Source organism: Neomonachus schauinslandi, chromosome 11, assembly GCF_002201575.2.
Source record: "Neomonachus schauinslandi chromosome 11, ASM220157v2, whole genome shotgun sequence".
NCBI lineage: Eukaryota > Metazoa > Chordata > Mammalia > Carnivora > Phocidae > Neomonachus > Neomonachus schauinslandi.
The window spans coordinates 96,046,594-96,072,749 of record NC_058413.1 but is presented as its reverse complement, the minus strand read 5'-3'; the positions used below and the strand labels follow the sequence as shown (position 1 = coordinate 96,072,749).

At 61.6% G+C, this 26,156-nt stretch overlaps 1 protein-coding gene across 4 annotated transcripts; it reads right to left on the bottom strand.

Moving 5' to 3' along the window:
* Positions 1-498: 498 nt before the first annotated feature.
* BCL9L (BCL9 like) lies at positions 499-26,156 on the bottom strand. Of its 4 annotated transcripts, XM_021696379.1 has the most exons (10): positions 25,472-26,156; positions 19,029-19,086; positions 10,525-10,626; positions 8,877-9,262; positions 8,080-8,199; positions 5,488-5,698; positions 5,238-5,322; positions 2,861-5,150; positions 2,124-2,405; positions 499-1,688 (listed from the first exon to the last, which is right to left on the bottom strand). In XM_021696379.1, exons 3-10 carry the CDS (start codon positions 10,548-10,550, stop codon positions 595-597), a joined length of 4,494 nt encoding a protein of 1,497 aa, XP_021552054.1. In that variant the 5' UTR covers positions 10,551-10,626; positions 19,029-19,086; positions 25,472-26,156; the 3' UTR covers positions 499-594. The 4 variants fall into 4 exon arrangements, with proteins under 4 accessions (XP_021552054.1, XP_021552055.1, XP_021552056.1 ...); XM_021696380.2 differs by lacking the exon at positions 19,029-19,086; XM_021696381.1 differs by lacking the exons at positions 10,525-10,626; positions 19,029-19,086.

Below are 26,156 nucleotides of genomic sequence, written 5' to 3'. Positions count from 1 at the left end.
GTTGGCACCTGCCCCCCTGGCCAGCCGCCTGCAGGGAGGGGTGGGAGAGGGGGTCAGCCACATCAGCAGGGAGAGGGGATGAGGCAGGAAAAGACAGAAGGAAAAACGGGTGGGAGCAGAGAAACCAAGAGGAGAGTGAAGCTCCAGCAACACACAGGGCTGAGGAGACAGCCGCAGAAAGGTAAGGGACAGCGTGCGGAGGCCTCTCCTCTCCACCCGCTCTGCCCCCAGGATTCTCCCCACCAGGGTTCCGTAACAGGACTCTGAAAGCGGAGCTGAAGAGGGGGAGGGGTGCCGAGAACCAGGGGAGAGAGAGGCTCCATGGGACTGGGGAGGGGCGGGGGAGGGGCAGTCCCTGTGGCCAAAATGGAACCCCAATCCCAAACCCCCCACCCCGCCCTGCCACTTCCCCCCCCCCCGAAGCTGCCAGCACACCTGGTTTCCACAAATGCCATTCCCCACACAAGTCCCTCCCACCCCCTCCACCCCACCCCCTGACCCAAGGCCATCCCAACACTGGAGGGGAAGAAACTTCTTTTAAGGTTATCATATTTGCAGTATCACCCCAGCTCCAGCACCCCCCCCAGGGGACCGCTAGAAGGGCAGGTTGGCCATGCTGCCCGGCGCCGGGAGGTAGCCCATCTGGCTGTCCAGAGACACGCTGCGCTGCCGCAGCGGGTGGGACACCATGAGGTTCTGCTGGGGCGGGGGGCCCATAAGGGAGCCCTGCGGGGAGAGCATGTGGGGGGCCTGGCTGTAGACCTCACCCCCCACACCCCGTTGCTTCATCAGCATGAAATTCTGCTGGGTCATGAGGCCTTGTGGCGGGGACATGACTCCCTGGTGCAGGCCGTGAGGCACCATGCCCTGCTGTGGGGGCACACCTGTCCTGCCCAGCAAGGACATCTGTCCGGGGTGGCACATGGACATGTTGAGACCCCGCTGGACGCCCTGCTGGCCCGGGAGGTTGGGGGGCCGTGAGGGGGTCTGCTCCGCCATCATATTCTGCAGGTTCATGAGATGCAGATTGGGGGGCTGGGCCTTGGGGGGCTGGTTCTCGCTCTTGGGGAAGTATTGGAGGGTGCTGCTTGGCTTCTCAGAGGGGATGATCCTCGATAAGTCGAACTCAGGGATCCCCGTCGGGGTGGGCCGGATCACCTCGCTCAGCTCGGGGTCGTTCAGCACTGATGCCACCCCAGGGAGCACGCCTGGGGGGTAGGCGTCGCCCATGCGCCCAGCCATGCCTTTGCCCATCAGGTGCTGCTGAGGGGGCATGGGGCCCGGCGGCTGGCTAGGCAGGTCCTCTGGGGGCAGGGGCATGCCCGAAGGGTAGTGCTGCTGCAGGCCAGGCCCCCCGCCCCCACCGCCGCTGGGGGCCATGGCACCATGGGGCTGCTGGAGCCGAGGGGGGAAGGGCATCATCTGGGAGGAGCCGGGCACAGGGCCACAGGGGGCATTCAGGGAGTCTGGGCCCCCTGGAGGCAGCATCATGGAGTTTTGAGGGGGCCCTCCTGTCCCCTGCGCATTGGGGTGCAGTGGAATGTTAGACCCCAGAGGGGTAGGGGAGGGCAACATAGTAGGTGGGGGTTCATGGGACAGGGGCTGCTGGCCTGGCAGGTTCATGCCCATGGGGCTCTGGGCAGCAGCTGAGTTCAGGTGCATCTGGTTGGGCTGGTTATTGCTGATCCCTGTGGGGAGAGAGAAAAGGGGGTCAGGAGCTGTGTGCACCCAGCTGGGGGAGGCTGCAGGACTCAGTTCTTCCCCACTCCCCAGCCAGGCTCATGCCAGGAGGGGTGAGGGCCTCCACCATGGGCCTGTGCTGGCTGCAGGGGCATGGACTTCAGGCATTCAGGTTAGAAGCCAAGAGACCCGAGTTCTGGCCCAGTTTGCCGTAGGCACATCACTCACTGGATGTCAGAAAGGCCACTCGGGTGCCCTGGGCTTGGTTTCGCTACATGAGAAGTGGGAACCTGATGCGGGACATCACACCCCCACTCCCAGGGCCCGCTGGGAGCACATGAGAGCCAGCGTAACCACAGGAGTGACTGCTGGCCGTGGCAACTCTTCTCATGCCCGGTGCCCACACCAGCTCTTCTCCCTGCGGCCCCCTTCCTGCCTCGCACCTGGCCCAGAGCCCTGCGGCGGTGGTGGAGGGGGGAGCAGGGGCCGGTCGGGCAGCAGCTCGTCGTCGGAGGTGGCGATGGTCTTGATGGCGTTGTGGTAGAGCGGGGTGGAGCTGGGCATGGCGTACTTGGACATCTGGGACATCATCAGTGACAGGGGGTTCTGGGAAGGCGTGGGGTCTGGGGAGGAAGTGAATGGCAGGCTGGGGTTCATGAGGCCGCTCGGAGGGTTGGCGGGAGGCGCTGAGGAGCTGCTCCGGGGGCCGCTAGGCGGGAGGGCACCTACAGAAGCGGGGAGACAGAAAGAGCGGGGGGTGACTGGGGAGGGGAAGGCGAGTTTGGCTGCTCACATGGTGGGTTAGGAAGAGGCCAGCTCCCAGATCTCCTGACTCCTCCAGGCACACCTCTACCCCACTGTCCTGCTCAACCCATTATCACTATCGCCCACCCGTCTTTGAGCAGTTCCTGCAGCCTTGGGGCCCCCAGACAGTGGAGAGAGCCCAAGTGTGAACCCCTCCAAATGCCTGGGAGAGCCCCATGGCACTCCCTGTGGGAGCTCACGCTCAGCTGCTGACATGTGCCCCTCAAGCAGAGCCATCCACCTCTGCACCCGGTATGGATGCCTTCACGCGCTCGCCTGCCCCGGCAAGAACACCCCTCCGCATCCCCCTGGAGATTCCCAGTGCCAGAGTCCAGTCTCCACCCCACCCCCCACCGGCCTGGCCCAGCTGACTCACCCTGTTCTATGCTGCCCAGGGTGGTGGAAGAGTTCATGTTGAGAGGCGGCTGCTTGTTCTGGGGGACCCCAGGGCTGGGCATGGCGGTCTTGGGCGAGGCGACCCAGCCGGGAGAAGGCACCGCCACGGAAGGAGACTTGAGCCTGCTGGGCGAGCCAGTGGGCGAACGGACACTGAGGGAGGAGCTGAGGACCTGCGGCGACTTGAGAGGTCCTGGAGGGTTGGCCGAAGGCAAGGGCACCATCTGTGAGGGAGTCTGGGGTGACTTGAGGTTGGCGGAGGGTGAGGTGACCAGGGGCGAGTGCACCTGGCTAAGGGTGGGCGACTTCAGGTGCCCCATGCCTGGCGAGCCCATCTGATTAATACTGATGGTGAGGTCTGAGGGCCGTCTGCCCAGGCCCCGGTTGGGGGCTGAATGCACGGACCCCGGAGGATTAGATGCAGGGGGCAGGGGCATGTGGCTGAGCCGGGTGGTGCCCACGTTGCCCATGGGCATTGAGCTCTGGTCGGGACTGAACATGTCTTGAGTATTGCCCATGTCCTGGGGCATGGCTTGGTAGGGCCCCTGGCCCCCAGAGAATCCCTGCTGGCCCTGGTTGGGGAACTGAGAGGGCATGAGCATCTTCTGTGGGCCACCCATCATGCCACTGCTGTTCTGGGCCCGCACCCGGGCCATCTCTTCAGGACTGAGGCCCTGCGGCCCCATCATGTCCCCTGGGCCCCGCATCTTCTGTGACATCAGCATCTGCTGCTGTGGGGTCATCTGGACGTTCAAGTTCATGTTCATGTTCATGTTCACATTCATGTTCATGTTGAGGTTGCCTGGCCCCATGGGGGGGTCCACCTCTCTCAGCCCAGACTGCCCCATGGGGGGACTCAAGAGGCCCCGGCCTCCACCAAACTCCATGCCCATGGGAGTGCCCGCCAGGCCCTCGCCACCAGCCATCTGCCCAGGAAATATGGCTGGATCCATCTGCCGGTGTGCCTGCATCATCCGCTCCATCTCCATGCCCTGCCCCATGGCACTGCCTGCCATGCCCAGGGGGCGCTGCATGCCCATAGACCGCTTCTCCAGCAGCTGGTGCCGCAGCAGCTCCTCCCGGACCCGAGGGGTCATGAATCGCTCTGCTTCACCCTGCCCGCCCGGGTAGGGCACGGCGTTCTGGGCAAAATTGCTGGGCCCCCCCATGGGGGGTAAGTCTTCGGTCCAGCCCATACCCGGCCTCACGGGCCTCTGCATGGCATTCATGGGCACCTCCATGGTCATACCCTGCATGCCTCCAAACCCAGGCACCCGTTGCATCTGGTTGCCTGGGAAACGGGGGCCGGGAAAAGGAGGTCCGCCCCGGAGCTGCATGGGATCTTGGACATCCATGGGCCCTCGCAGCTGTGCACCCATGCCGGGGGGCCACTGATCCCCAGGCTTGCTGTGGTAGGGAGGCGGGGGCCCCCTCACCATCATGCCCCCCATGCCCATCATGTCCTGCAGAGGGCGGCCCCCGTGCAGGCCGATCTGCTCCTCCTTCCGCCGCTTCTCCTCATAGTACTCTTCCTGCAGCTTGCGCCAGGCCACCTGCTCGGGCGTCAGGCTGTCCTGGCCCAGCCTCTGCATCATCATGTTCATCTGCTGCCCCATGTCCCCGCCTGGGGGGTGCCCAGGCACTTCGTGCTCCAGCGGGGGGCCCCCCAGGCTCTGCGTCTGTGAAATCATAGACTGCAAGGGCTCCTCATACTTTTTCAGCCCACTGGGAGGGGCCGTGGGGGCCTGCTGGGGGGCAGGAGGGGCTTGTGCTGGTGGTCCCCCCTCGCCGGCTCCTCCCGGGGGTCCCTTGAGGAAGGGCTCGGTCTCCCCGCTGCGGAGCAATAGCCGCTCAATGTCTCGAAGCGTCTGGAGGGAACGCTCCCGGTGCTCCAGCTGCTCCTTGGACAGGCCCTCAGAGCCCACCAGGCTCCGCTGCCCGTTTCCTGGGGGGGCAGCGTCCCCGAGCAGGGCAGGGCCGGGGGCACTGCTGGGGTCTCCTCCAGGAGGCAGCGGGTTGGTGGTGGTGGCGGCCGTCGGGGTGTTAGGGTGGGTGCCCCCAGTGCCACCGCCTGTGCTGGCCGCTCCCACCGAGTTGGGGGTCAGGTCCTGACTGGCGTCCTCGGGGGGGCCCTCAGACGGCAGTGCGGGCGGAGCGCTGCCGGGGGCCGGGGGCGGCGGCGGCGGCAGTGGAGGTGGCTGGGACTGCGGGGTGCCTGCTGACGGCGTGCTTAAGGGTAGCGGCTCTGGGGTAGGTGGCACTTTTGGGGCCTGTGGGGGGACAGAGGCAGAGCGTGAGACAGGGAAGGGGAGGCACGGGCCAAGCCACCCTACCGCCCTCGGAGGCGCCACACTCGCCTGGTCCAGCTTGGCCCGGGGCACGTTCTGCTGGTGGTAGGCGAGGATGGAGTCAGCCCGACCCTGCAGCACGGCCTCGGCAGCCCTGCGCAGAAGGGGCAGGCACGAACAGCTCAGGGAGGGGGGCAGGAGGGAACCCTTGCCCTCACCCGACCCACCCCAACTGAGCCCTGGCCCCCTGCCGACGGAACACTCAGGACCCCAGGCTGAGGGGTGCCGGGTAAACGGAGGCCCGCCCTGAGGCACTTACGTGTTGGCCAGGTGGGTGGTGAAGACATACACGTACTGTGAGGGAGGCTTTCCGGGGACACCCCCACCCCCGCCCCCAGGGGCGTCGGGCCGAAGGCCCGGCGGCGGCCCATGGGGGGGTCCCGGAGCGCTGCTCTCGCTGAGGGGCAGTTGGGCGGCTTGGCCAGGACCCAGCTGTGGGGCCGCCATGGCTGGGTCTGCTACATTACAGTCTGCACGGGAGAGGAGAGAAACCCAGTAAGCGGCCCAGATTCAGAAAAGAGAGCCAGCTGGTGCTCCCCACCGCCCCATTCCAGAGATGCCCAGGGATAGACAGGCTCAGGCCGGCCGGGCGATCTGTTGTCCCACTCTGGTGGTATGTGTCTGGTGGCCACACTTACTTGCCCTAGACCAGTCTTCGACCCGGACGGAAATTGTGGGGACCCTAGGGAGATGCAGGAGAGGGGAAATGTGACCCTTACAAACAGGCTCCCCTGTGCCTGGCATCTCGAAGGACACTCATAGACGTGATCCCATCTGACCACAACATCCCTGGGAGGAAGGTGTCCTACACTCTGCTTTAGAGAGGAGGAAACAACTCTGGAAGGGTGCCATTTCTCACCCACGGTGACACAGCCTGTCAGTGCCAAGCCGGGGTTTGAACCTGGGCAGGGACTCCAAAGCCCTGCTTTGAGCCCACGCATGACGGGGTGTGTGTGGGTGTGTGTGTGGGTGTGTGTGTACCCGCGAATGCTCTGACCAGGTGAGGGGAGAAGGCCAAGAGGCTGCACAGATTGATGAGTCAAACGATGAATGGTTTTGCATTCTAGCTCACAACTAACGGACTTTGTGCCCTTATGAACAAGACAGCTCATCGCTTTAAGCCTCTGCTGCTTCGTCTATAAAATGGAAAACACTAACTCCCTGCTCTGCACAGCGGGGCAGGTCAAAGAAATCTATTTTTACAGCAACTTCAGAACTATGTCGCCAACGAAAAAAATCCTTAGAAAACAGAGTTAGAGAAGGCTGGCATAGTGGGTGCCCTCCCAGGATAGACTGACCACCCTGAGCACTGAGTGAAGTTTGTTCCATGGTCAAAAAGTGGATTCTAAGCCCGAGCCTCAAAAAGATCTACGTGCGGTCATTAACGGGACTAGGTAAGTCAGCGGACCCATTCCCACGCCAAGAGAAACAAATTTTACAAAAAATAACAGAGCCAAAAGCTTGGGGGCCGAGGGGGCCTGAGAGCTGGCCTCCGTGCATGAGGGCTGTCCTGGGAAGAGGAAGGTGCATACTCCACACACAGAGCTAGGACTCCCAGGTACAAGTTAGGGGAAGGAGGCAGGCTTTATTCGGATAAGGAACTTTCTAGTACAAGAACAATAATAAAAACTAACAGTGTTCTAAGTGTGACGCGTATGGATTCATTTAGTTCTCACACCAAACCTGTGAAGAAGTCCATTTCTATGGATGAAACTGGGACCCTTTCCCAAGTTCACACAAATAGTAAACGGGAGATCCAGGATATAAACCAGTGGTCTGACTGTAGAGTCCATGCTATGAGCCGCTGCATCGGACTGCCCCAGACTAAGAACTCTTCGAGAACGTAATGGCAAGTACAACGGAAACAGTAGCAATGGATGCCTTAGTGCTGGGGACGGGATGTTAGCACCTTCTCCTTCGTATTTCCCTGTTTCTTCCAATGTTTCTACATCCTGGCGGTCTAATGTTATAAAAGCGAACTGGGGTGGTGGGGGGCTGTGGGTCCTGGGAGGCAGTGACCACCCCCATCTAACACTGACGGGTTCAGTGAGGCTCATGGACCGCCAGTCCCCTGGGGGGGGCACCTGGGACCAGAGGACCTTTAAAGTCCCAGCCTGCGCGCCCCACCTCCAGGGACGTGGTCCGCTCCTCCCACAAACATCTGCTCAGTCGGCTTCCTTCTCTGGCTAGTTCGGTCTGCACTGAGTCGTCTCTCCCCTCCAAGAGATGTAAGCTTTGAGGGAAATCACCCAGTAAATGTGTGTGGGCTTCTCAAGGGCAGGAGAGCGTCAGGTTCTCCCCATCACTTGAGCAAGGCCCAAATACACTCTGATCAATAAAAGAATGAGAGGAGTGGGCATCCACCCACACCCATTCCTCATCCTGGTGAAGCACGCTAGGCACTTGCCAGGAGTCAATTAGAGGTTGGGGAAGGGGGCCAGAGACACAGCCAGGCTTAGCCAGACTTTGCGAGGCTGAGCCAACAGTCTGGCTCCCAGGGATGCAGGACCCTCGCCACCCTCCCTCCACTGACCAGTAGGTGGCAGCAGAGGCCAAGAATTCATGGGAGGAGGTGTAGGCGGTGTGGCCAGGAAGGGCCACCCCACACCACCTCTGTCCCTCGGAAGAGGGGGCCACTGAGCACCTGGAAGGCAGGGGCTAAGCTGTCACGGCACAGGGAGGGACAGAGCGACAGGTGAGACAGGAAAGAAGTAGCCTGGGCTCCTCACCCCTGCTCCTCGCTCAGACTCAGCCCTCTAAAGCCCTAAGTGAGGAGAAGGAGGCTCTCCCAGGGCAGCCATCCCCTGGGGGCACCATGGGCCACAAGATCCTGGCATCAATGGGCACTCACTGTGGGTGGCCCCAATGGGCTTGTCGTCCTCCTCGCTGTCGGGTCCTGAGCACCATTCGTCCCCACTGTAGGGCTGCTTCCGCTCCAGCACACACCGCCGCTTACTCCGGGGAGCCACCTCTGCCCAGCCAGGACAGAGCGGGCAGGGGTCAGAGTGAGTGCCCAGAGGCCCTGTCCTCCTACAGCCAGGGTCTCCACGGGCCCATTCCCTCAGATGCCCCATCCCAAGAGGGCACTGCCCAGGCCACGGCGGGCACTTTGCCAACCCTTGGCCCCCACCACACCATTTGTTTCTGATTTCTCTCTCCAGCCCCGCTGCCTGTCTCCCTTCCCCCACCCAGCACCAAGCACAGCATAATCCCCAACCACAACTGGTTCTAATTAGGGCTGGGGGGGGCAGTGAGGGAGGGGAAGCCACTGCTACCCTTCCAGGCCCCAGAGCATGCTCAAAGGCTCCCACCAGCTGGGACGCCAGGAGGTTCCTAAGAGGTGTGTGGGTCTGCTCCTCACCCCAGAGCACCTCCCTCTCCCCCTCTGGAGAGGAATAAGGCTGACCGGAAGCCCCATCACGCTGTGTGGCCCCTCCGTGGGTGGCACCTAAGGATGAGAAGTCCCCACCCTGGCCACCCCTACTCCTGAGAGAATGACCAAGTCGATGGGTATAATGCGGGTAAGAGAAAGGTGACCCTGCACAAATGCTGGAGAGGAGCAAGGGACACGGATAAGGCAAGAGGGGCAGCAAGCTTGGGCCTTGGACTGGAACATGTCGGGGTCTTGGGGATCAGGAAATGGGGTACCTTTGGCCTCTGAATCCAAGGATGGGGTCCCAGCCTCTCGCTGCTCTCCAGAGTCCACAGACACGCTCCGCTCCCTCTTCACCTTGCCCTTGAGCGAGCTGAAAGGGGGCACCCCTGCCTGGGGGTTCTTCAGACTTGAGTTGCTGGGTGAGATCTGGTTGGCCTTGGCCCCATGGCTCCCCGCCCCCACGCCCTTCGGGCCCAGGTTGCAGGTGGGTCCTTGGTTCACATTCTGGTGCTGGGACTGGGCCCCGCCATTCCCTGTCTTGCCATGATTGGTCAACTTATTTTCTGGGTGCATTGGCTTGGCTGGGGCTGGGGGGCAGTGGCCGCGCGGGGACAGCGGCGGGCTCCCTGGAGCTTCTCTCCTCCTGGGGTGGGGTAACCTGGGACAAGGTGGGAGAAACATGAAAGGTTAATCTTGCTAGGGGCCTAGCGTGCCTGCATTTTAACTGCCCCCACCCTGCCTCACCTAATGGTAGTGGAGGTGGGGGCCAAGGAACATCTTAAGACCACCAGCTATTCCCTATCTCCCTCTGTGGTTCCTCAGACAAGGGCTGATGCCTTTTCTCCACCTTGGGGAGTGAAGATAGGGCAACCCTCTCCACCTCTCAGACCCCACAATTCAAGTGGAAACCAGGTCCTTGGGTGGCAGAATCCACCCCCACCCTCAACATCCATCAGACTGTGTGCCTCCAGGCCAACTCCCCTCCACTAGCACCTGACCAACACTTGAACAACCTCTCTTTTAGGGTTTGCTGTCTCCAGTCTCCTTCCAAGGTCCTAATCCTCAACTTCCATGTGCCCCAACACCAGCAGGTAAGGGGCACAGGACCTGAGGGTCACTGCTCATGCCCCAGCCCCATTCCCCTGGGGACGTGGGGACAAGCACACTGGAGAGTGGTACCCACTGGTCCAGACAGCTCCTCAGAGCAGGAGGGGAAAGCCTGAAGGGGGTCCACCGGCAGGCCTGGCAGGCAGGCAGGAGCAGGAGGAAAGGGGGAGGGGAGCGGTGTGTGGAGCCGACTGGAGCGAAGCTGGAAGCCAAGGATTCCTGCAGCCTAGGCTGCGGGCCCTTTAAGCTCCAGCCCGCTCCCCCCACCGCCTCCCCCTCCCCGGAGACCTATTAATAGCCGCTGGAAAGATCACATCACGGGAGAGGATATTTATCCCCCCTCATTCCACACCAGCTCAGATTTATTTCAGCTCTGCTGTCCTGCGGCTGCCGCCTGGCCCTGCCTGCCGGCTTCTCCTGGGGAAGGGGAGGGAGGCAGGCACCGCCCCTCCCTCCGGCTCCCACCCCCAGCTAGACTGAGGCCAGAGGGCGCCATTGGACCCGACAGTGGGGTGGGCAGGGGTCTGCTCAAACGGTTTTCTAGGAGGCAAGGGCTGGAAGGGACTAGACCAGCAGGCATAGCTGATTGCCAGTGCCCTCTGTCCCCTGGGCCCAGGCATTAAGGCTGTGGGCTCCTGCCTCAGGGCAGGCCTTCCCATCCTGACCCCCCCTTTAGCCCACCGGTGGCCTTGGAAGCCAAGTGCCCATAGGGCTCACTCTCCAAGCCAGCACAGCTCAGCCCCATGATCACTGGGCCCTTCCCTTCCCCGCACTCCACACACACACTTCCCGCCCTCCACGACACCCACACACCTTGTCTTGTTAGCCAGGATCCTCATGGCTCCCACACACAGTGGGGCTACGGCCCCTGTGCGTGCCCAGGGCCCAGCCAGGTACTCGGTACTGGAGCACGGACTGCAGCAACAAGCCCCAAAGAGAAAACTTGTGACTTGGGGAGGGGGTGTAAGACGGGGAGGGGAGAAGGGAGGACCCAACAGCCCTGGGACTAGGGAGCTAGACAGGGTAAGGTGGGAATGGAAAGGGAGGACTACTAGGTGGGGTCTCTATCCTAGAGGCCGACTGTATCCCCATCCCTCCCGCACCGTACCCTCAGGGAGCTTGCAGTCTCTAGCAGGCCCCCCCGCCCCCCCCCCGGCCGCAGAGGCAGAAATCGCTAAAAGGATAGGTTGCAAAGGCGCCCGCGTGGGGCGGCCGTCAGGTCTGCTCTGGCCCCCTGGGGGACTCCCGCTCCCAGGCACGCCCCTCACCCCGGGTGGGGAACTCCTCACGCCCCGCCCCCCGGGCGCCCCCCGGGCGCCCCCCGGCGCGGAGGCGGCCGGGGTAGGGGCAATGCCCCGCCCCGCCCCCAGCTCGAGGCCTAGCCCGTGCCCATTCCAGCAGGCCCGGGCGGGCAGCGAGAGGCCTGGCGGGGCCCCGGGGCTGCAGCTGGGCTCTTCTGGAGACCAGTAACGCTGGCTCAGATTCCTTCCCCGACCGCAAGAATGCAGGAGCCTCCCCTCCCCCCCACCCCTGCACCCCACCCCGCCCCCTTCGGCAGAGCCCGAGCGGAGAGGCAGAGCGAGCGAGGGAGCCAGCGAGCGAGCGAGGAGCGGGAGACGGACAGGACTGCAGCGTGCCTCGCCGGGCCCCGCACGCGCCGCACGGACAGACACCCGGCCAAGTGCGGCGAGGGGCGGGGCGCGGGCGGCGGCGGCGAGCGGAGGTTCGGCCCAGCGCTGGGCGCCGCCTGGCAGGGGCTCCGAGACCCACAAGCACCGAACTCTGACTCACACACACTCACAGCTCACACGTGGACGGGGAGACAAAGACACGCACGGACCCCAGGAAACTAGAGGCGCGCCCACGCCGACCCGCGGAGGTGTGCTGGAGGGCGAGGGAGGCGCTGGCCCAAGCAGGAGCACGGAGTCAGCCTGGGGCCCCCGCAGACGCCCAGGCTGCCCCACGGCAGAGAGGGAGCGCGCCGACTCATTGAGCGGATGAAAAGACTGAGGCCCGGTCACAAGGGAACCGGAGAAAGTTGAGCCTGGTAGTGACAAAGGAACACGCGCGCGCACACACAGACACGCGGGGCCGTAGATACACCAACAGACTCACACAAACACAGAAGCCTCACCCAACCGCCCCCTGCCCTGCCCTCCCCCGCCCCACCGATCGGGGTGGGGGAGGGGAGGAGACTTGGGCCCAGCCTCGCCCTCGTGATCGGCCCAGCCAGACACGGGTGCGCACTCTAGCCGCTCCCAGCAGGGCTGCTGGAGGCTGGGCTGGACCTGGAGGCGAGCTCCCCCCCCCCCCCCGCCCCGGCCCTGTGGAAGTCTAACCCTAAATTAACCTCAGGCATATTGGCCTTCCCTGCTCTAGCTCTGCCTCTGGGAAGAGAGGCTCCTCAGGGGAAGGTTCCAAAGTCCAGGGCCCGGCGGGGAAGCCTCCCTCGGCCAGCCCCCATCTCCTGCAACAGGTTAGAGCAGAAGCAGTTAAGAGCTGGGCTGGAGAGGGACCTGGGCTTAGGGACAGGCCTGTGGCTGACGCGTCTCACTCAAGTTCTCACCTTCACCACCGCGCGGGTCCTCAATACTACCCACCACCTGAAGGGACAGTATTATTATCCCCATTTCACCAGGAAGAAACTGAGGTGTGGGAAAAGGGAGCGACGTGCCCCTGGGTCATGTGACCATTCCTGGGGTGTTTGCCCGCACTGCAGTGTCTCTCATCTGAGCCTGCACCAGAGAGGTGGGCTTCCAGCCACGGGGCCCGCCCCCTGTGGGGCAGAGGGGCAGGGCAAGGGGCACCCACTACCTCCTGTGTTTACAGCTTCAAATCTTGGGACCTGTAATAATTTGGAATGGGGCTGTTAGGAAATTAGTCCTCTCCGGCGTCCCCAGTCTGACCAGGGCTCCTCCCCAGAAGAATCTTGGAGTGGCCCTCCCCTCTCCGACTCCACCCCCTCGCTCCCACCCGGCCGCAGGGCGAGCTGAGTCAAGCACAGATGAGTCAGGACTTTCCCATCTCACACCTCCCCCCTACCCCTCAGAAGTTTGCCCCGGCTCCCAAAGACCCCCTCCTCCTCTACACATTCAGGGCACCCCCGAAGACACCTGGACGGCCTGGGGATGGGGGGGGGCTAATTCCTGGTGGGTGCAGTTTTTCACCAGTGAGTGAAGGGGGCTTCCCAGCACCCGAGCAGGAACCCCTGGGATTAGTGAAAGGAAAGGCATGGGACTCTGGGCCCATTGCTGGGGTTCCCTCTTAGAGAGTAGGGTGGGGAGTGGCGACTTGTGCTCACAAAAAGGCTTTGAGAGTCACCTGAGCAAATGGTCAGGCGTACAGGCCAGGAGGCTGTTGAGACAAGAGCCTGAGATTAGCTGCTTCCCCATGGCCTTCCCTGGGGGGTTTGGGGGGAGCCGGTGGACCTGACCTCGGTGGGGGGAGGGAGATCAGGAAGGCTTCCACGGATGCCTTCAGTGGATGCTCAACAGAGAACCGCCACAGGTGTAACGTGCATTCACACGCCGGTGGCAACCCGCCTATTTCCAGCTGCCCCCGCCCCGGGAGCCCCTGCTTGGTTCACCAGCTGGCTCACCGGCCTCATTGCCTAGCTCAAAACTACCCAGGAGAGGCAGTGAGAAAACGGTTTGGAGGCTCCATGCTCCCCAGTACGGTGGGCAGACACCTCTAGAGAGGAAATGGGCTGCGAGGGCCCTCCTGGAGCCATGGGGGTGGGATTATTGTCCCCTGGCTCAAGGAGATGCAGCTCCCAAGACAACAAGGGCCGGGTCCCTTTTCTCCTGGGTGTCAGGACTCGGTCCCTAGAAGCTCTCCTCTACCACCCAGGTCACTTCCTCTTCCTGAGGTGGTGACTCAGCCCAGCGGGGAGGTCAAGGATTCATAGCCCAGCAGGAAATCTGCTCAAGGACCAAGGTATTGCTCTGGGACCCTCTATGTGGGGACTCACAGGCTCAGAGGCCTTCTCCTCGCCCTGGTTCCTAGCAGCTCTCCCCACTTCCCCCCACCCCACCTCTTGCCAAAGGAGACCATGCAAATCAACAATTTTGTCTCCTTGACAAACCACCTCACCCCACCTGCAGCCCCAGGGTGATGTCAGGCAACCCCAGTCCTGCAGTTATGTGGGGACTCCTAGTCCCAGACTACTCTAGTCTGGGGTCTCTGAACAAGGTGCTTCTGGAGAGAAGGGGGGGTTCTGCCCATTCTGGTGCCCACTGTCCCCTCTGGAGTCTGCAAGACAAGTGACAAGGCCTAGACAAGCTTGAAGTCACCTCACTTGGCTCCCTCAGCCAGTGCCAGTGTGTCCAGGCCTTGGGACACAGTCATGCCTTGGCAGTGGGGTGCCCCCAAAGGCTGCTGCCCAATCCCTGGCTGCTCCCTCCCTCGGGGGGGAGGGGGAAGAGAGGGTGGGGGGCACAAGGAAACAAGACAGGGCAGGAAGCCCAGGCAGGCGGCGGGCACTCTGGGCCAGGCACAAACAGCCAACACAGGAAACCACAGCCCACCCCCGCCCACCCCACCCGCCCAAAGCTCTGGGAGAGAGGAGCTGCCAAGAGCCTGGTACCCCCAACCAGGGCAAGGGCCCAGGGTTAGCCCGGGGCAAGGCAAGAGCCAGAAGTTCTTTTCAGTCCTCTCTCAGCCCCAGACCCTACCTGGGGAGGGGGAGAGGAAGCCAGGCTGGCAGGGATGGTGCTGCCTCTTTAAATCCACCGAAATCCTGAGCTAGGCCCAACCCAGCTCTGGTTTCACAGGAAGGAAAGGCGCTCAGGAGCCAGTAGGGCAGGCGGTGGTGGCTGGAATTAGCCCCACCGGCCCAAATATATCTGGTCTCCGCCTGCCACCCCACTGGCACTTCCTGCCCCTGGCACCTGCATCACGGTGGGGATGGGAGAGGGGCTAGGTGGGAGACCCCAGTCTCTGGAGTGGTCCTGTCGCTGGGTACACGTGGGTGGAACGTGACTTCCCAAAGCCTGGAGTCCCCGCAGGGAGGAATGGGCAGGGTGGCTCCCTGTGGGCCCTCACCTGGCCTGTCCTCCAAGGGGTTAATCTGGCCCCTGTTTGGGGGGGTGGCTAGGGGTGGCCTAGGAACCTCCTCCAAACTGCCTGGCGGCCGGGAACAATGGGGCCATTGTGGGAGGCCTGGAGTTGGGCAGACTGCTGGCAGAGCCCGCCAGCGCACCACGCACCGCGGGGCGGGACCTCACCCAACGCCCGGCCTCCCCCAGGTACCACCAGCGGCAGACACGTCCTCCCAGCCCCCTCACCTTGCCTGCCCGGCCCAGACCCCTGGCACTGGCAGCACCTGGAGGGCCCTCCAGCTCTGCCCACATTGACACGCAGGCGGCCGTGACCCTGCAGGAAGCAGGGGCCTGTGGGCCAGGACGGGGTGGGGGTGGGGGCTGAGAGACAGGATGCGTGCCTGTGATGCTCCCGCAGGGAAGACAGGAAGGCCAAACGGGGTTTCTGGTGTCGATGCTGGCACCCTCAGGCAAGAAGGGCTTAGGGGATTGTGAGACCAGGGACAGGCAGGGTCCCCTGCCCCCAGGCCTCCTTTCCCACACTCATTCCAGAAACCTGCTCCCTGAGGAGATCCTGCCCCAGCAGCCTCACCTCCTGGGGTTGGGACGCGGGCAGCGCAATGAGGGCTGGGTTGGCAGTCAGGCAGACGAGGTGCCAATCATATCCCGCCCTGTCTGAGCTAGGGGACTTGTCCCTCTGAGCCTGTTTCCTCGTCTCCAAAGCGAGGGTAAACGTATAGGGTGAGATACTCAGTGAAACCATCTCACAGAATGCCTACGACATACTCAGCCCTCAAGAAACCACCTCTGGCCATGATGTCCCCTTCTTTACCCCCTGCCTGGGCCCTCCCCCCCCAGATTTGTGGGCATTTGGGAAATAAAGGTGGGCATTTGTCCTTGGAGTATCCAAGGGAATGGGGCCCATGGACATCATATAAGGGGTACCGAGTACAAAGACTTGGCTCTTCCTCTGCCCTCCTAGAAAAGGCCAACTCCCTCAGCTAGCTCTCCCCTGGGCATCACTAACTTTACTGACATACACTTGAACCCAGAGTGTGAACCCAGAAAGCTGGGTTCCACTCTCTTAGCTTCAGGTGTGTGTCTCAAAACCTCAGGAGGCAAGTGAAAGGGGGTTTCCCGTCAACAGTGGCCCGCGTTCCCCCAGCCAGGCAGCCCTCTCCCCGCCTGGCCCCTTGGCAGACTCCTAGAGGGTTTGGGCTGGAGGAAGCTGGAGCCTACTTTCTTGCCACGCACGTTCTTAAAGAGGGAAGGGTCTGAGAGGGCAAGACAAGCTACTGGCGCAGGAAGTTCTAGAAAGCAGGGGTCCAGGGAGAAGACCTATCCTCTTCTCAACTGGAGAGGGCTGTCCCTCTCAGGGTGGCTCCACAAGCCCCCAAAGGGTTAACAAGGCCCTAAAAATAACCTGCTCCCAGCAGGACCCCCCCAGCCATCTGTTCCCATTTTCTCCTGTTCACATTGGAACATCTGAAACCAGCCCCAGAGCCCCAGCCCGATCCCAAAAATAGCCCCAGCCTGCCCAAGGAACAGGCCCCAGGGGCCGGGCCTAGGCGGCATGGCCAGCACAGCAGTGAGGCATGGCCCAGGCCAACCCTGAGCCCTCACTTTCAGGCCCATAGAAGGGAAGTGTCCTCTCTGGTTCCAGAAGGAGAGGATGCATAGAGCCAGGGGCTCCAGCCCACCCATCTTGGTACCAGGCCAGAGAAGCTACCTGCCAGCCAAGCCCAGGTCTCAGACACAGGAGCCCTGGGATCCCAGACACTTCTGCCACATCTTATAATCCACTTTCCCCTGAGATTTGGATACTCACTCCCCAGAAGATCCAAACCACCTGTCTGCAGAGCTCCCCTAGTTGTGGGCATCCCATCCCTGCTGTCCACTCCTGGGCTCCTCATCCAGAGGTTCCCAAGCCTCAGCTCCTGTATTATCCCATCCCCCATGCCAGGACCTTCAGGAGCCCTGCTCACCGGTGTCCCTCGGCACTCACCCTGTCCCAGGGGCACACAGGGCTGAAGCAGAACTCTTTCCAGCACTGCCCACACTTACCATGCCACCCACGAAAAGAGTCCTCTGGCCACTGTGGATGCTGATATGACCCCACCCCTTCTCTGGGCTTCAGGATGCCTCCTCCCTGCCCGTTTGTGTGCGGCAGGTGCCAGGCATGCCCATGTGGGCTTCTATACATATCACAGGTCTGGGCACTGCTCTGCCACCCTCGGGGAAAATGCCCAGGCAGAGGGTACAGGGAATCCAGGGGACCCTGGACCCTGGGGCAACCCTAACAGCTGCCATCCATGTCACAGCTCCACACTGCCACTGTTCTCCCCAAGGAAGGTCCCTGACCCCTTAGGCCAGGAAGGAGAGGAGGCAGCCAGTTAAGCCATTTAAGGACAGAATGTTGCGTTCAGCCTGGTGAAAGAACAGAGCAGCAGGGATGGAATGGTGGGAGGGGTGCTAAAGTTGATCTGAGCCAGCAGCCTGGGGGAGGGAGAGCTCAGCCTGAGAAGTGCCGGCAGACGGGGAGGGACATGTCCTAAGTCCCCCCAAGCCCCTCTGTGGGCCTATGGCTATTTGGTGAACCTGCAACCAAGATGTCAGCTGGCTCCAACAGCGGGGAGACTGAGGCAGCGAGAAAGTGAGTCTGGAAGGGTCTCAGAATCTAGGAGTCTGAAGTACTGGAAAGGTTGTCCCCACCCCACCCCACCCCACCCCCAGTCCTCCCACCGCCATCAGTTCTTCCCTGCCAAAGCCCCCCGGGAGTGGTGTTAGGAGTCCCGGCAGAAAGTGATGGCTAGGAGCGAAGAGGAGGCTCTCTACCTGCTACTGAGCATTTATTCCATCGCATCAGCCTGCCCTGAATGCTACACACGCAGGATCTAATTTAATCCTCACAACAGCTTCTACACGAAAGTACTTTTATGATCCCCCACTTTAAGGCACAGGGAAGTTAAGTAACTTGCCGAAGTTACACAGTCCAGAATGAGAAGAACCGGGATTTGAACCCAGACATGCCAGCAATTGGGTTCCTAACCAGTTTGTGAGACCAGTTCACCCTGAATCAGCCCTCTGTGCTCTGACGGGACAATAGGTGCCCCTCACTCATGCCACATACACTCCCTCCGGCCCGATGTGCCCCAGGTCCTGGCTAGAGGCCAGAGTTCCTGCCCAGGGAAGAGATCAAAGAGAGGGCACCACCCCCCGCCCCCTCAGCACAGATGCCCTGAGAGCAAAGTTCTCCGGGGGAGCCCCCAGTCCTACCCACCCCCAGTCCGCTACGTCCTCACCCATCCTGGTCCCTAATTGTCGGAAGGGAGCCAGGCAAGTTACCATGACAACAACACAGGGCCCCTGCTGAGAGAGACAGTGGGGGGGGCGGCTGCTGGAGAGGAGTCTGCCGCCCCTCTCACTCCCCAGGTGGGGGTCAAAGGTCAAGTGGGACTCACTAGGGAAGGGTGGAGTCCAGCCCCTGCCCCCACACCTGCTCAGCCACACCTGTCACTGCTCCCCACTTTTTTCATTGCCTGAGTTGGAAGCAGGACGACTTCCTCCCCGTCCCTGAGGGGTAGTGGCCTCCGGCCAGGGAAGGAGGGTGGGGGGATTAGAAGCCCCTCCCTCCCGAGGACAGTCTAAGAGACGTGCCTCCTCCCAGTCCTCAGCCTTCGGCAGCTTTCCCTAGTCAGCCCAGGAGCCTACAGGCTTGTTTGTTGTGAATTCAGGGAGTTGTTGCTAAGTAAGGAAGGAGGGGAGGGAGGGAAGGAGGGGGGCGGCAGTAGGGAGAGGGAGAGGGAGAGAGGGAGAAAGGGACAGAGAGAGAGAGAGAGAGTGTGTGTGTGTGTCTAAGGCCAGGGCAGAAACCACATTACGGTGGCTGGTAGCCACCCTGACTTTGACTCAGCCGGCGGAGGCCAAAGCCAGGACAGAGCGGGACAAGTACTTGGGATGACCAGGAAACCGTACCTTGCCCTCCAGGGGTGATTGGGCAGGAGCTCCCCACCTCCCAGCCGGGAAAGATTCCAGCTCAGAAAAGGCCGGGGACTTTCACTGGAGTGGCGCTTTAACCCTTCCTGCCCCACCCCCACACCCCAGGTTGCAGGTTGTAAGGCGGTTAGCTCCCCTCCTCTGGGGGCAGGAGAATGAAAGGAGAAGTGGGGGCAGAAAGCCAGGAGGAGGGCGCCCAAGACAAAAAGCCAAGCAGGAGACTGGCAGATGAGAGCAGCGAGAAGGCTGCGGAGGGCACACAAAAGCACAGGGAGCTCTCACCTCAGGAGTACTGTGTGACGGGCTCAGGCTCAAGGGTGTGGTCTGGGAAGGGGGCTCCCTGTGGAGAGAGGGTCACAACTAGAAGCCCCAAGCCAGCAATCTAGGCCCCTGCTCCTCCCATAACCCCAGTCCCTCCCCCAACATGTACACCACATAAACGTGTACACACACACACACACACACACACACACACACACACAGCCTGCAGCTCCAGGAAGTCTCTGAGCTACTCGGACACCACCCCCCCCAAACACACACTCCAGGACTTCTGTGGATTGGCTGGGAGCCAGGCCTGACCCAGCTGCTGCACCACACTGCTCCCCCTCCCTATCCTGGAAGCAGGAAAGGAGAAGGCACTGGAAGATGCCTGAGAGAGAGAGGGGCGGGGCCAATGACTCCCATGACCTGGCCTGAGGTCCTGGGGGAAGGGATGGATGGGGAGACCGGAGGACCCTGGCTTTCAGTGCCAGCCAGCCCCAGGGTTATCCTCGGTCAGAGAAAAGAATGGTGCCTCTCCCACGTCCCTGTGTGGTCCCTTTGGCTACACCCCTCATCCCCCGAAGACACAGAGTCCCCACCGGCCTGGGGTGAGAGGATCTGGCTTAGCAGTTCAGTAGGACGGGGGGCTGGGTGAAGCTCCCACAGGCAGGCAGGAGGGAGGCTGGTGGCTGGGCTCAGTTTGTACTGGGGGTCAAAGGGGAGTTCTTTTCCGAAGAATTCTGGGAGAGACGCCAACTAGAGCAAGCTGCTAACCACCCCTCCCTCTCTCTCTCTGCACTGGGGGCAGCGGGGTGTCCCTGCCAACCAGACTTAACCCTGTGCAGCCTGTGTTAATCCTGGGCCCAGGATGGGGGAGTTGGGTAGGAGACCTCCAGCTGGGCTCAACTTCCAGTTCAAGGGGGCAGGTGCAGGGTGTCTTCTGCCAGAATGAAGCTGGTTCCACATAGCCCCATCTGGTAGCGCCCTGCCCTACCGCCACTTGGGTGACTTTTCTAGGCTCATCTCCTGAAGGTGTCTGCAGTGACGTGTGTTTGCGTGTCTCAGAGACAGAGATTGAGAAACAAACTGAAAATTCCTTGCCAAAGCCCTCCCCTTGCTGGGTCACTGAGCACTGTACCAACCTGTGCCTCTAGCCCTCCCTTCCTCCCACTGGGACCAGAGGCCACGGGCAGCGGGGCGGGGGGGGTGGGGGGGAGAGGAGGGACAGCTTATCCTCTGCCTGTCTCCTGCTGCTGTCTCCACAGGCCCTGGACTCCTACAAACAGCCCCTGCCCGGGCCCTCTTCTTCTTCTTCACTGATCTGACCCAAGTGCTTCTAGAGGAAAGCATTCAGTTAGAGGCTGAGACCCCAGGATGGGAAACTGAGTCATAGTGAGATTATCAGGGGTCCCAGTGCCCGAATCCCATGCTAACATAACTCTGCTATCACCACCCTCGCTTTGGCAACAAACAAACAAAAAACAAAAATGCCCCCCCCCCCCCAGCATCCTCCCCCACTGCAGAACACTGTCTAACTGCAGAATGAAATTAAACATGAAGGACTTCCCAGGATCCAGGCTACCATGGCAGCTGGCCCCACCCCAAATGCCTCATATTTCTGGGGTGGAACATCACCCCCTTAGGATTCCAGCCCCTTCTGTCTTCTGTGAAGACTGGAAATATGAATGTCTTGTCTTGTTTTGCTGTCTGCCCCTAGCTAGAGAAGTCAACTTTCCTGAATCTTAAATGAGCCGCCAAGCTCCCAGGTCTGATGTGGCTGGCCTGTTCCTCATCCCCAGTGAAGCGTATGACTGGGGTGGAGGGTTAACTCCCTTTCCTTGCCCTTCCTTTAGGGCACTAGCCTCTCTATGGTCAGCCACCACTGTATCATGAGGTCAAGAAGAGGGTATTGGGACCCCTCAAGCTGTTGGGTGTCTGTGAGAGGCAGAGGAAGAGAGCCCAGCCCAGGGGGGACAGTTTATCCCAAAGTCTCCCCCTTCCACCACTTTCTCTCCAAGGACCATGGAACTGCCAGAAGCCTTGGCCCCACTCCAGGAAACCTCCCTATCAAGGGACAGAGGACTCCATGTCCCAGGTTGCTGCAGGGAGACCTATGACTACACACACCAGACATACTCAAAGGGAGGAGGAGAGAAGCAGAAACAGAAGCAGAGCACACACGTGTACACACACACACACACACATAAACTCATCAAAGAGACAAAACCCCAGGCATACACACTCCTCAGAGACATTCCCCGGGATGTGCAACTGAGACACAGACACGATTCCCAAAGATACACATCCAAGATACCTATCTCCTAAAAATAACCCCAAACTCCCTAAGAATGCCTCAAGACCCATAGAGGCTGCCATACTCCCAGAGAATGAGGAGAGCTCCAGAATCACAAAAGACATAGGCCAGTCACACAGAACTGCTCATAGACAGAAGATACACTCACACTGGGATACACATACACACTGGCTTGCACGCGCGCGCACACACACACACACACACAGGCATATGCACGTGGCTGAGTGCTAGCACTCAAACTCACACACACAGACCCTGGCAATGCACAGCGTGAGGTCAGATTAGAGGACTAAGTTCTGGGCTAGTGGGGAGGAGGGGAGTCAGAGGGGGGTGGAGAAGTACTCAGGGATTTCAAAACAATCTTGGTTTCGAAATGCTGGAAATGCTGGATTCAGGGCCATTCCCAGCTGAAGCTGGGGGTGGAGAGTAAGGGGGAGGGGAAGACAGACCAGCACAGGGCCACCAGCCCTTTGGAGGAGGGAGTGGGGCAGAGGGAATCCCAGCCCCCCAGGGAGGGGAGCCTAGAGGAGACACCAAGGTTAGGAGGGGCAGGAGGTCCAGGGCCAAGCAGGAAGGGCCTGGGGTGGAAAGGAGGCAAAGAAGGAGAGGACTCTGCTTTGGCCACTGAATGAAAAAGAAAGAAGGCAGGGGAGGCCGCCCTTCCCCTCAGGAGAGGAAGAGGGAAGCTGCCTGTGCCCGCTTCCCCCATATATGGGCGGTGGTCAATACCTTCTCCCCTACAGAGTAGCACCCCGGCTCCCCTTCTCCACCAGCTAGCAGAGCCCCAAGATGGGCCCCAAACTAAGGGGTCTGAGGGAGTGGGGGGACAGCAAGGGCCCTCAGGGCTCAGAGATCCTCCGTGGGACCCAGGGCTCCCCATACTCAGAGCAAGGTGGGAGACAGCTCCCTGGGAACCAGGGGCTTCCCTCTTCTTCACCTGGGAGGGGGGCCTTTGGGGAGACTGAGGCAGTACAACATACCCCCACACCCAGGAAGTCACCCCTCCCCTCCCAGGGCAGCAGAATGCCCTTACTGCCCCTCCCCCAACCTCCAGGGACAGTCTAGGCAGTTCTCTCCCAGGGAGGGGAGGTCAGGCCAGGCTGGGGGTGGGGCTCTGGAGGCCTGGCCCTGGCACCCAGCAGAGGAAATTCCAGGCTGTAACTCCAGGCTGCCTTTAGGGCCGCCCATCCAAGCGACATGCAGCACCTCAAGAGCACTAATATGGGGGCCTTCTCCACCTAGCCCCTCAGCTCCTAGCCTCCGGCTACCTAGCCCTCCAACTGGCCCCAGCCCAGCTCTGGTAGTTAAGAGGACAGGACCTGAGGAAACTTAGCCCTCTCTGGATGAGCCTCTACCAGACCCATCCTGGCCCCCTGGCCACCCGGAGCCTCCTTTTCCCAGATCCCTGGGGGCAGCCCCTCCAGTGTGGCTATGGTGGGCAGCTGCCAGGGCTGGCAGGCAGGGGCACAGATGCCAAGCTGCAGCAGCGAGGCGCTCAACAGGTTGAGCCAGTCCCTGGAACAGCCAGCCCCACCCCAGGGAGAGCAGGCCTGGCAGAGTCTCCCTGCCCGCGGGACCCAGCCTGTACCCGCTTGGCTCCCACGGCTGCCCACTTTCCCACGCTGCCATCCCCCTCTGTCCCCTCCCCCCAGGTCAGCACCCGGGCAGTGCCCAGGGCTCCTGGCACAAGGAAGGGATGCCATTTCCCCATCACCCCTGGGTACCCAGGCTCTTGGGGGTGCCTCACCACCAGCAACCAAGGAGCCCCAGGTTGAGTAAAGACGGCATCAGGACAAGAACCCAAAGTGCCCCCCACCTCCTTGCAGGCTTTTCTGGGAAGTCCTGGGAAGCCTGGACACTCAGACACCCTGGCTCCCCGCAGATGCCCCATCCTCTGGGCACTGGGGCAGAAGTTCAGCCTGTGGCGCCAGAGCCAGTGTGGGGGTGCCCCCAGCTCGGGTCTTAGACTCCCTGGAGGAGGGGCTGCAGAGCTGGGTGAGTGCTGGCTCCTTCCACTCTTGCCAGAGCGGCTGCTACCTGCAACCCTGGTCCTTTTCTTCCACCCCACTCCTGGGCTACGCGGAGCTCCATCCCAGCCACTCCCCCACAGGCCGGCATCCCCCCCTTTGCAGGCATCTCCTTTAATCTAAAGCAGGTGCCAGGCATTCCAGCCCTTGCTGAGTCGACACTGCCACCCACTAGGTCTCTGCCCAGAAGGCTACTGCCCTGCGCATTCAGCGAAGCTGAGTCTCCAGCCCAGGGCTTCTGCTTAACCCAGGTACCCAGAAGCTTAACCCAGGAAGTACCCAGAGGCATGGGTGCCCAGCACAGATTCAATAAGCAAGTTCACTAGGCCCCACATTACCGCTGTTGTGCTAGTCCCAGATTTCTGTGTACCACCAATCCTTCTTCAGGACTCTGTAATCTCTTCCCACCTTGACCCTCAACTCCAGGAATTAGAGACTCATTTTGAACCTCCACATGGACCTCCAGAACCCATCTCCAGCCATGGGGCCCCTATTATCCCAAGCACAAGAGTTACCCTGGATGGAAGATTATAGGTATTCTACCCCTAACCAGTGCCCTTTCAAACATTAAACCTCCCCCGCACCCCCACCCCTAATCAGGAGCAATACAGGTAAGCAGAGAACCTCTAGAGGGAGGTGGCTAGAACCTGGCCTTCCAGGCGTGGTTCTCCAGGGCCAAGGAGCCTGATCACCTGGGGGAGGCAGCACCTTCCTTCTCCACCAGATTTCCCTTACCCCTCACCTTCTTGGCCCATCCTCACTGCATCCTGAGGCTTCTAGCACCAGGCGCCTTATAGATGGTACCAGAAAGACAGGGCCTGATCATGCTCTTCCCCTGGGGCCATGAAATCGTGGTCCTGACCCAGAGAAGGCAAGACTGTGCTAGGGAGCCACAGATAAGCCAGGCCCCACAGAAGTGGCTGCTCTCTGGAGAGGCTGAGGAGTGGGGAGAACAAGAGGAGTGGAAGCCCACCCACCCTGGAGGTCATAATCAGAGCGCTGCCCAGAGGCATCGGTAGGATTCCAGCAGATACAGTGTGAAGACAGCTTTCCTAAGTAAAACAGGAAACCAAGGCCAAAGATCAAGTGGGCCCTGAGCCCCTATCCCAAGGCTCAGTCACATGCCCAGCTCACCTCTCCCAGAGCAACACTTTTCCTCCCGGCAGCAGAGCCCACCCCCCCCACCCCCGCCCCGGCCCCGACACAGACACACACCCCAAGCAGCAGACAGACTCAAGGAGGCGGGAGGAGGGGTGTCAGAAAAACCCGGAAGGAAGGAGGCTGGACAGACAGACAGAAGCAGATCCTGGCTTCACTGCTCCAGAGAGACACCCTCCAGACTCCCAGACTGTGAGGGACACTCTCGTTCTCAGCAACCCGGAGGGAGAAGGGGAGAGTAGACTTCAGTGTCTCCTGAAACCAAATTCCAGCAGCCCAGGAATAGGACATACTCCAGACAAGCAAGAAGGTTTAAGTCTCACTTCTCTTCCTCATATTCCTCCTCCAAGAGCTCCCCGGGACCAAGGCAGGGGGAGCCTCCCCTTAGCAGTGCAGGGACACCTCCAAGGAACTGTGTGACTGCCCCACCCCCCCAGCCAAGCCCACAGCACTGAGAATCCTTGGCCGCGGAGACTCCTCCAGTCACAGCCCCTCCTGCTCCTAGGCACTGCTTGGGGGCAGAGGGTAACCCCAGCAATCCCCAATCCTAATGCACCTCCTTCTGGAGGCTCCCATTAGCCAGGGAAGGAGTGCTGGGGTGCTGAGACCCAAGAGGTTGGTGAGCCTGGGAGGGGGACTACATCTCCCAGAAGCCCCCAGGGCAGGGTTGCTGCTCCAGCTGGCCCAAGGCCGGCCTTGTTCTCTCTGCTAGGGTGGCAGGGTCCCCTGGCTGCCCCTAAGCCCTCCCCCCTGAGCTCTGGGGCTGCCAACCTGACTGGGGGCCCAAGAGTAGCCACCACTAACCCTGGGGGCGTCCCCCACCCTTTAAACAGCCTGGGGGTGCGTGCCAGAGGGCAACAGACAATCAGACTGTGTTCCCCCTCCCCAGTTCAAACTGGATCTCCCTCCTCGAGCCTCTGCCTGCCTGGCATGACTTTCGCCCTCGGCCCCAGCCCACCCCTCACCTCGCGCGGGTCGGGGGTCCTCACGCCAGGCCGGAGCTGGACGCCATGACCAGGTCAGGGTCGGTGACTGGATTGGGGTCCTCCGGCTTGCCAGTTGGAGGTGCGGAGGGGGGCGGGCAGGCGGTGATCTTTTGATCCTGGACGCCTTGATCTCAATACCAGCCCGGCCCGGGAGAAGGTCTCCGGGGGTCGCTGGGCGCCTGGGTTCCTGCCTCCCAACCGCCGAGCATGGTCGTGGGCGCCGGACAGCGGCGGGAGAGCGTGCACACCCGCCCGGCCCGGGGCTCGGGGCTGGGGTCTCGGCCCCGAACCTCACGGCTCCGGCTCCTGCTCCTCCTCCCTTCCTTCCTTCCTTGCTTCCTTCCTTGCTTCCTTCCTTCCTCCCTTCCTTCGCCTCCTCCTTTCACTTTCTCCGAGGCCCGCGGGGACGGCGGGCGCGGGGCGGGGAGGGGGCTGTCTGGGCGCTTATTGTTGGTCGGACGCCGAGGGTCCGGGTCGCAGCCCCCGGGCGGCGCGGCGCCGGGGGACCCAGGCGTGCGGGCGTCCGGCCGGCTGGCTCCGGGCGGCGGCAGTGGTGCAGCGGCCCCGGGTCCGGGGCATGTCCGGCCACTGGCTCCGCCGCGCGCCGCCGCCTCCCCGGGCTCCCCTGCGCTGCCGGAGCCTCGCTCGCCCCTCCACTCGGCTC

Excerpts from the sequence above, each read along its gene's own strand:
- BCL9L (XM_021696379.1), bottom strand. The coding sequence starts at position 10,550 with ATGAGGATCCTGGCTAACAAGACAAG. Across the intron at positions 5,323-5,487 it reads ACCACCCACCTGGCCAACAC|GGCTGCCGAGGCCGTGCTGC; the intron begins GTAAGTGCCTCA and ends CCTTCTGCGCAG. Across the intron at positions 1,689-2,123 it reads GCCGCAGGGCTCTGGGCCAG|GGATCAGCAATAACCAGCCC; the intron begins GTGCGAGGCAGG and ends CTCTCCCCACAG.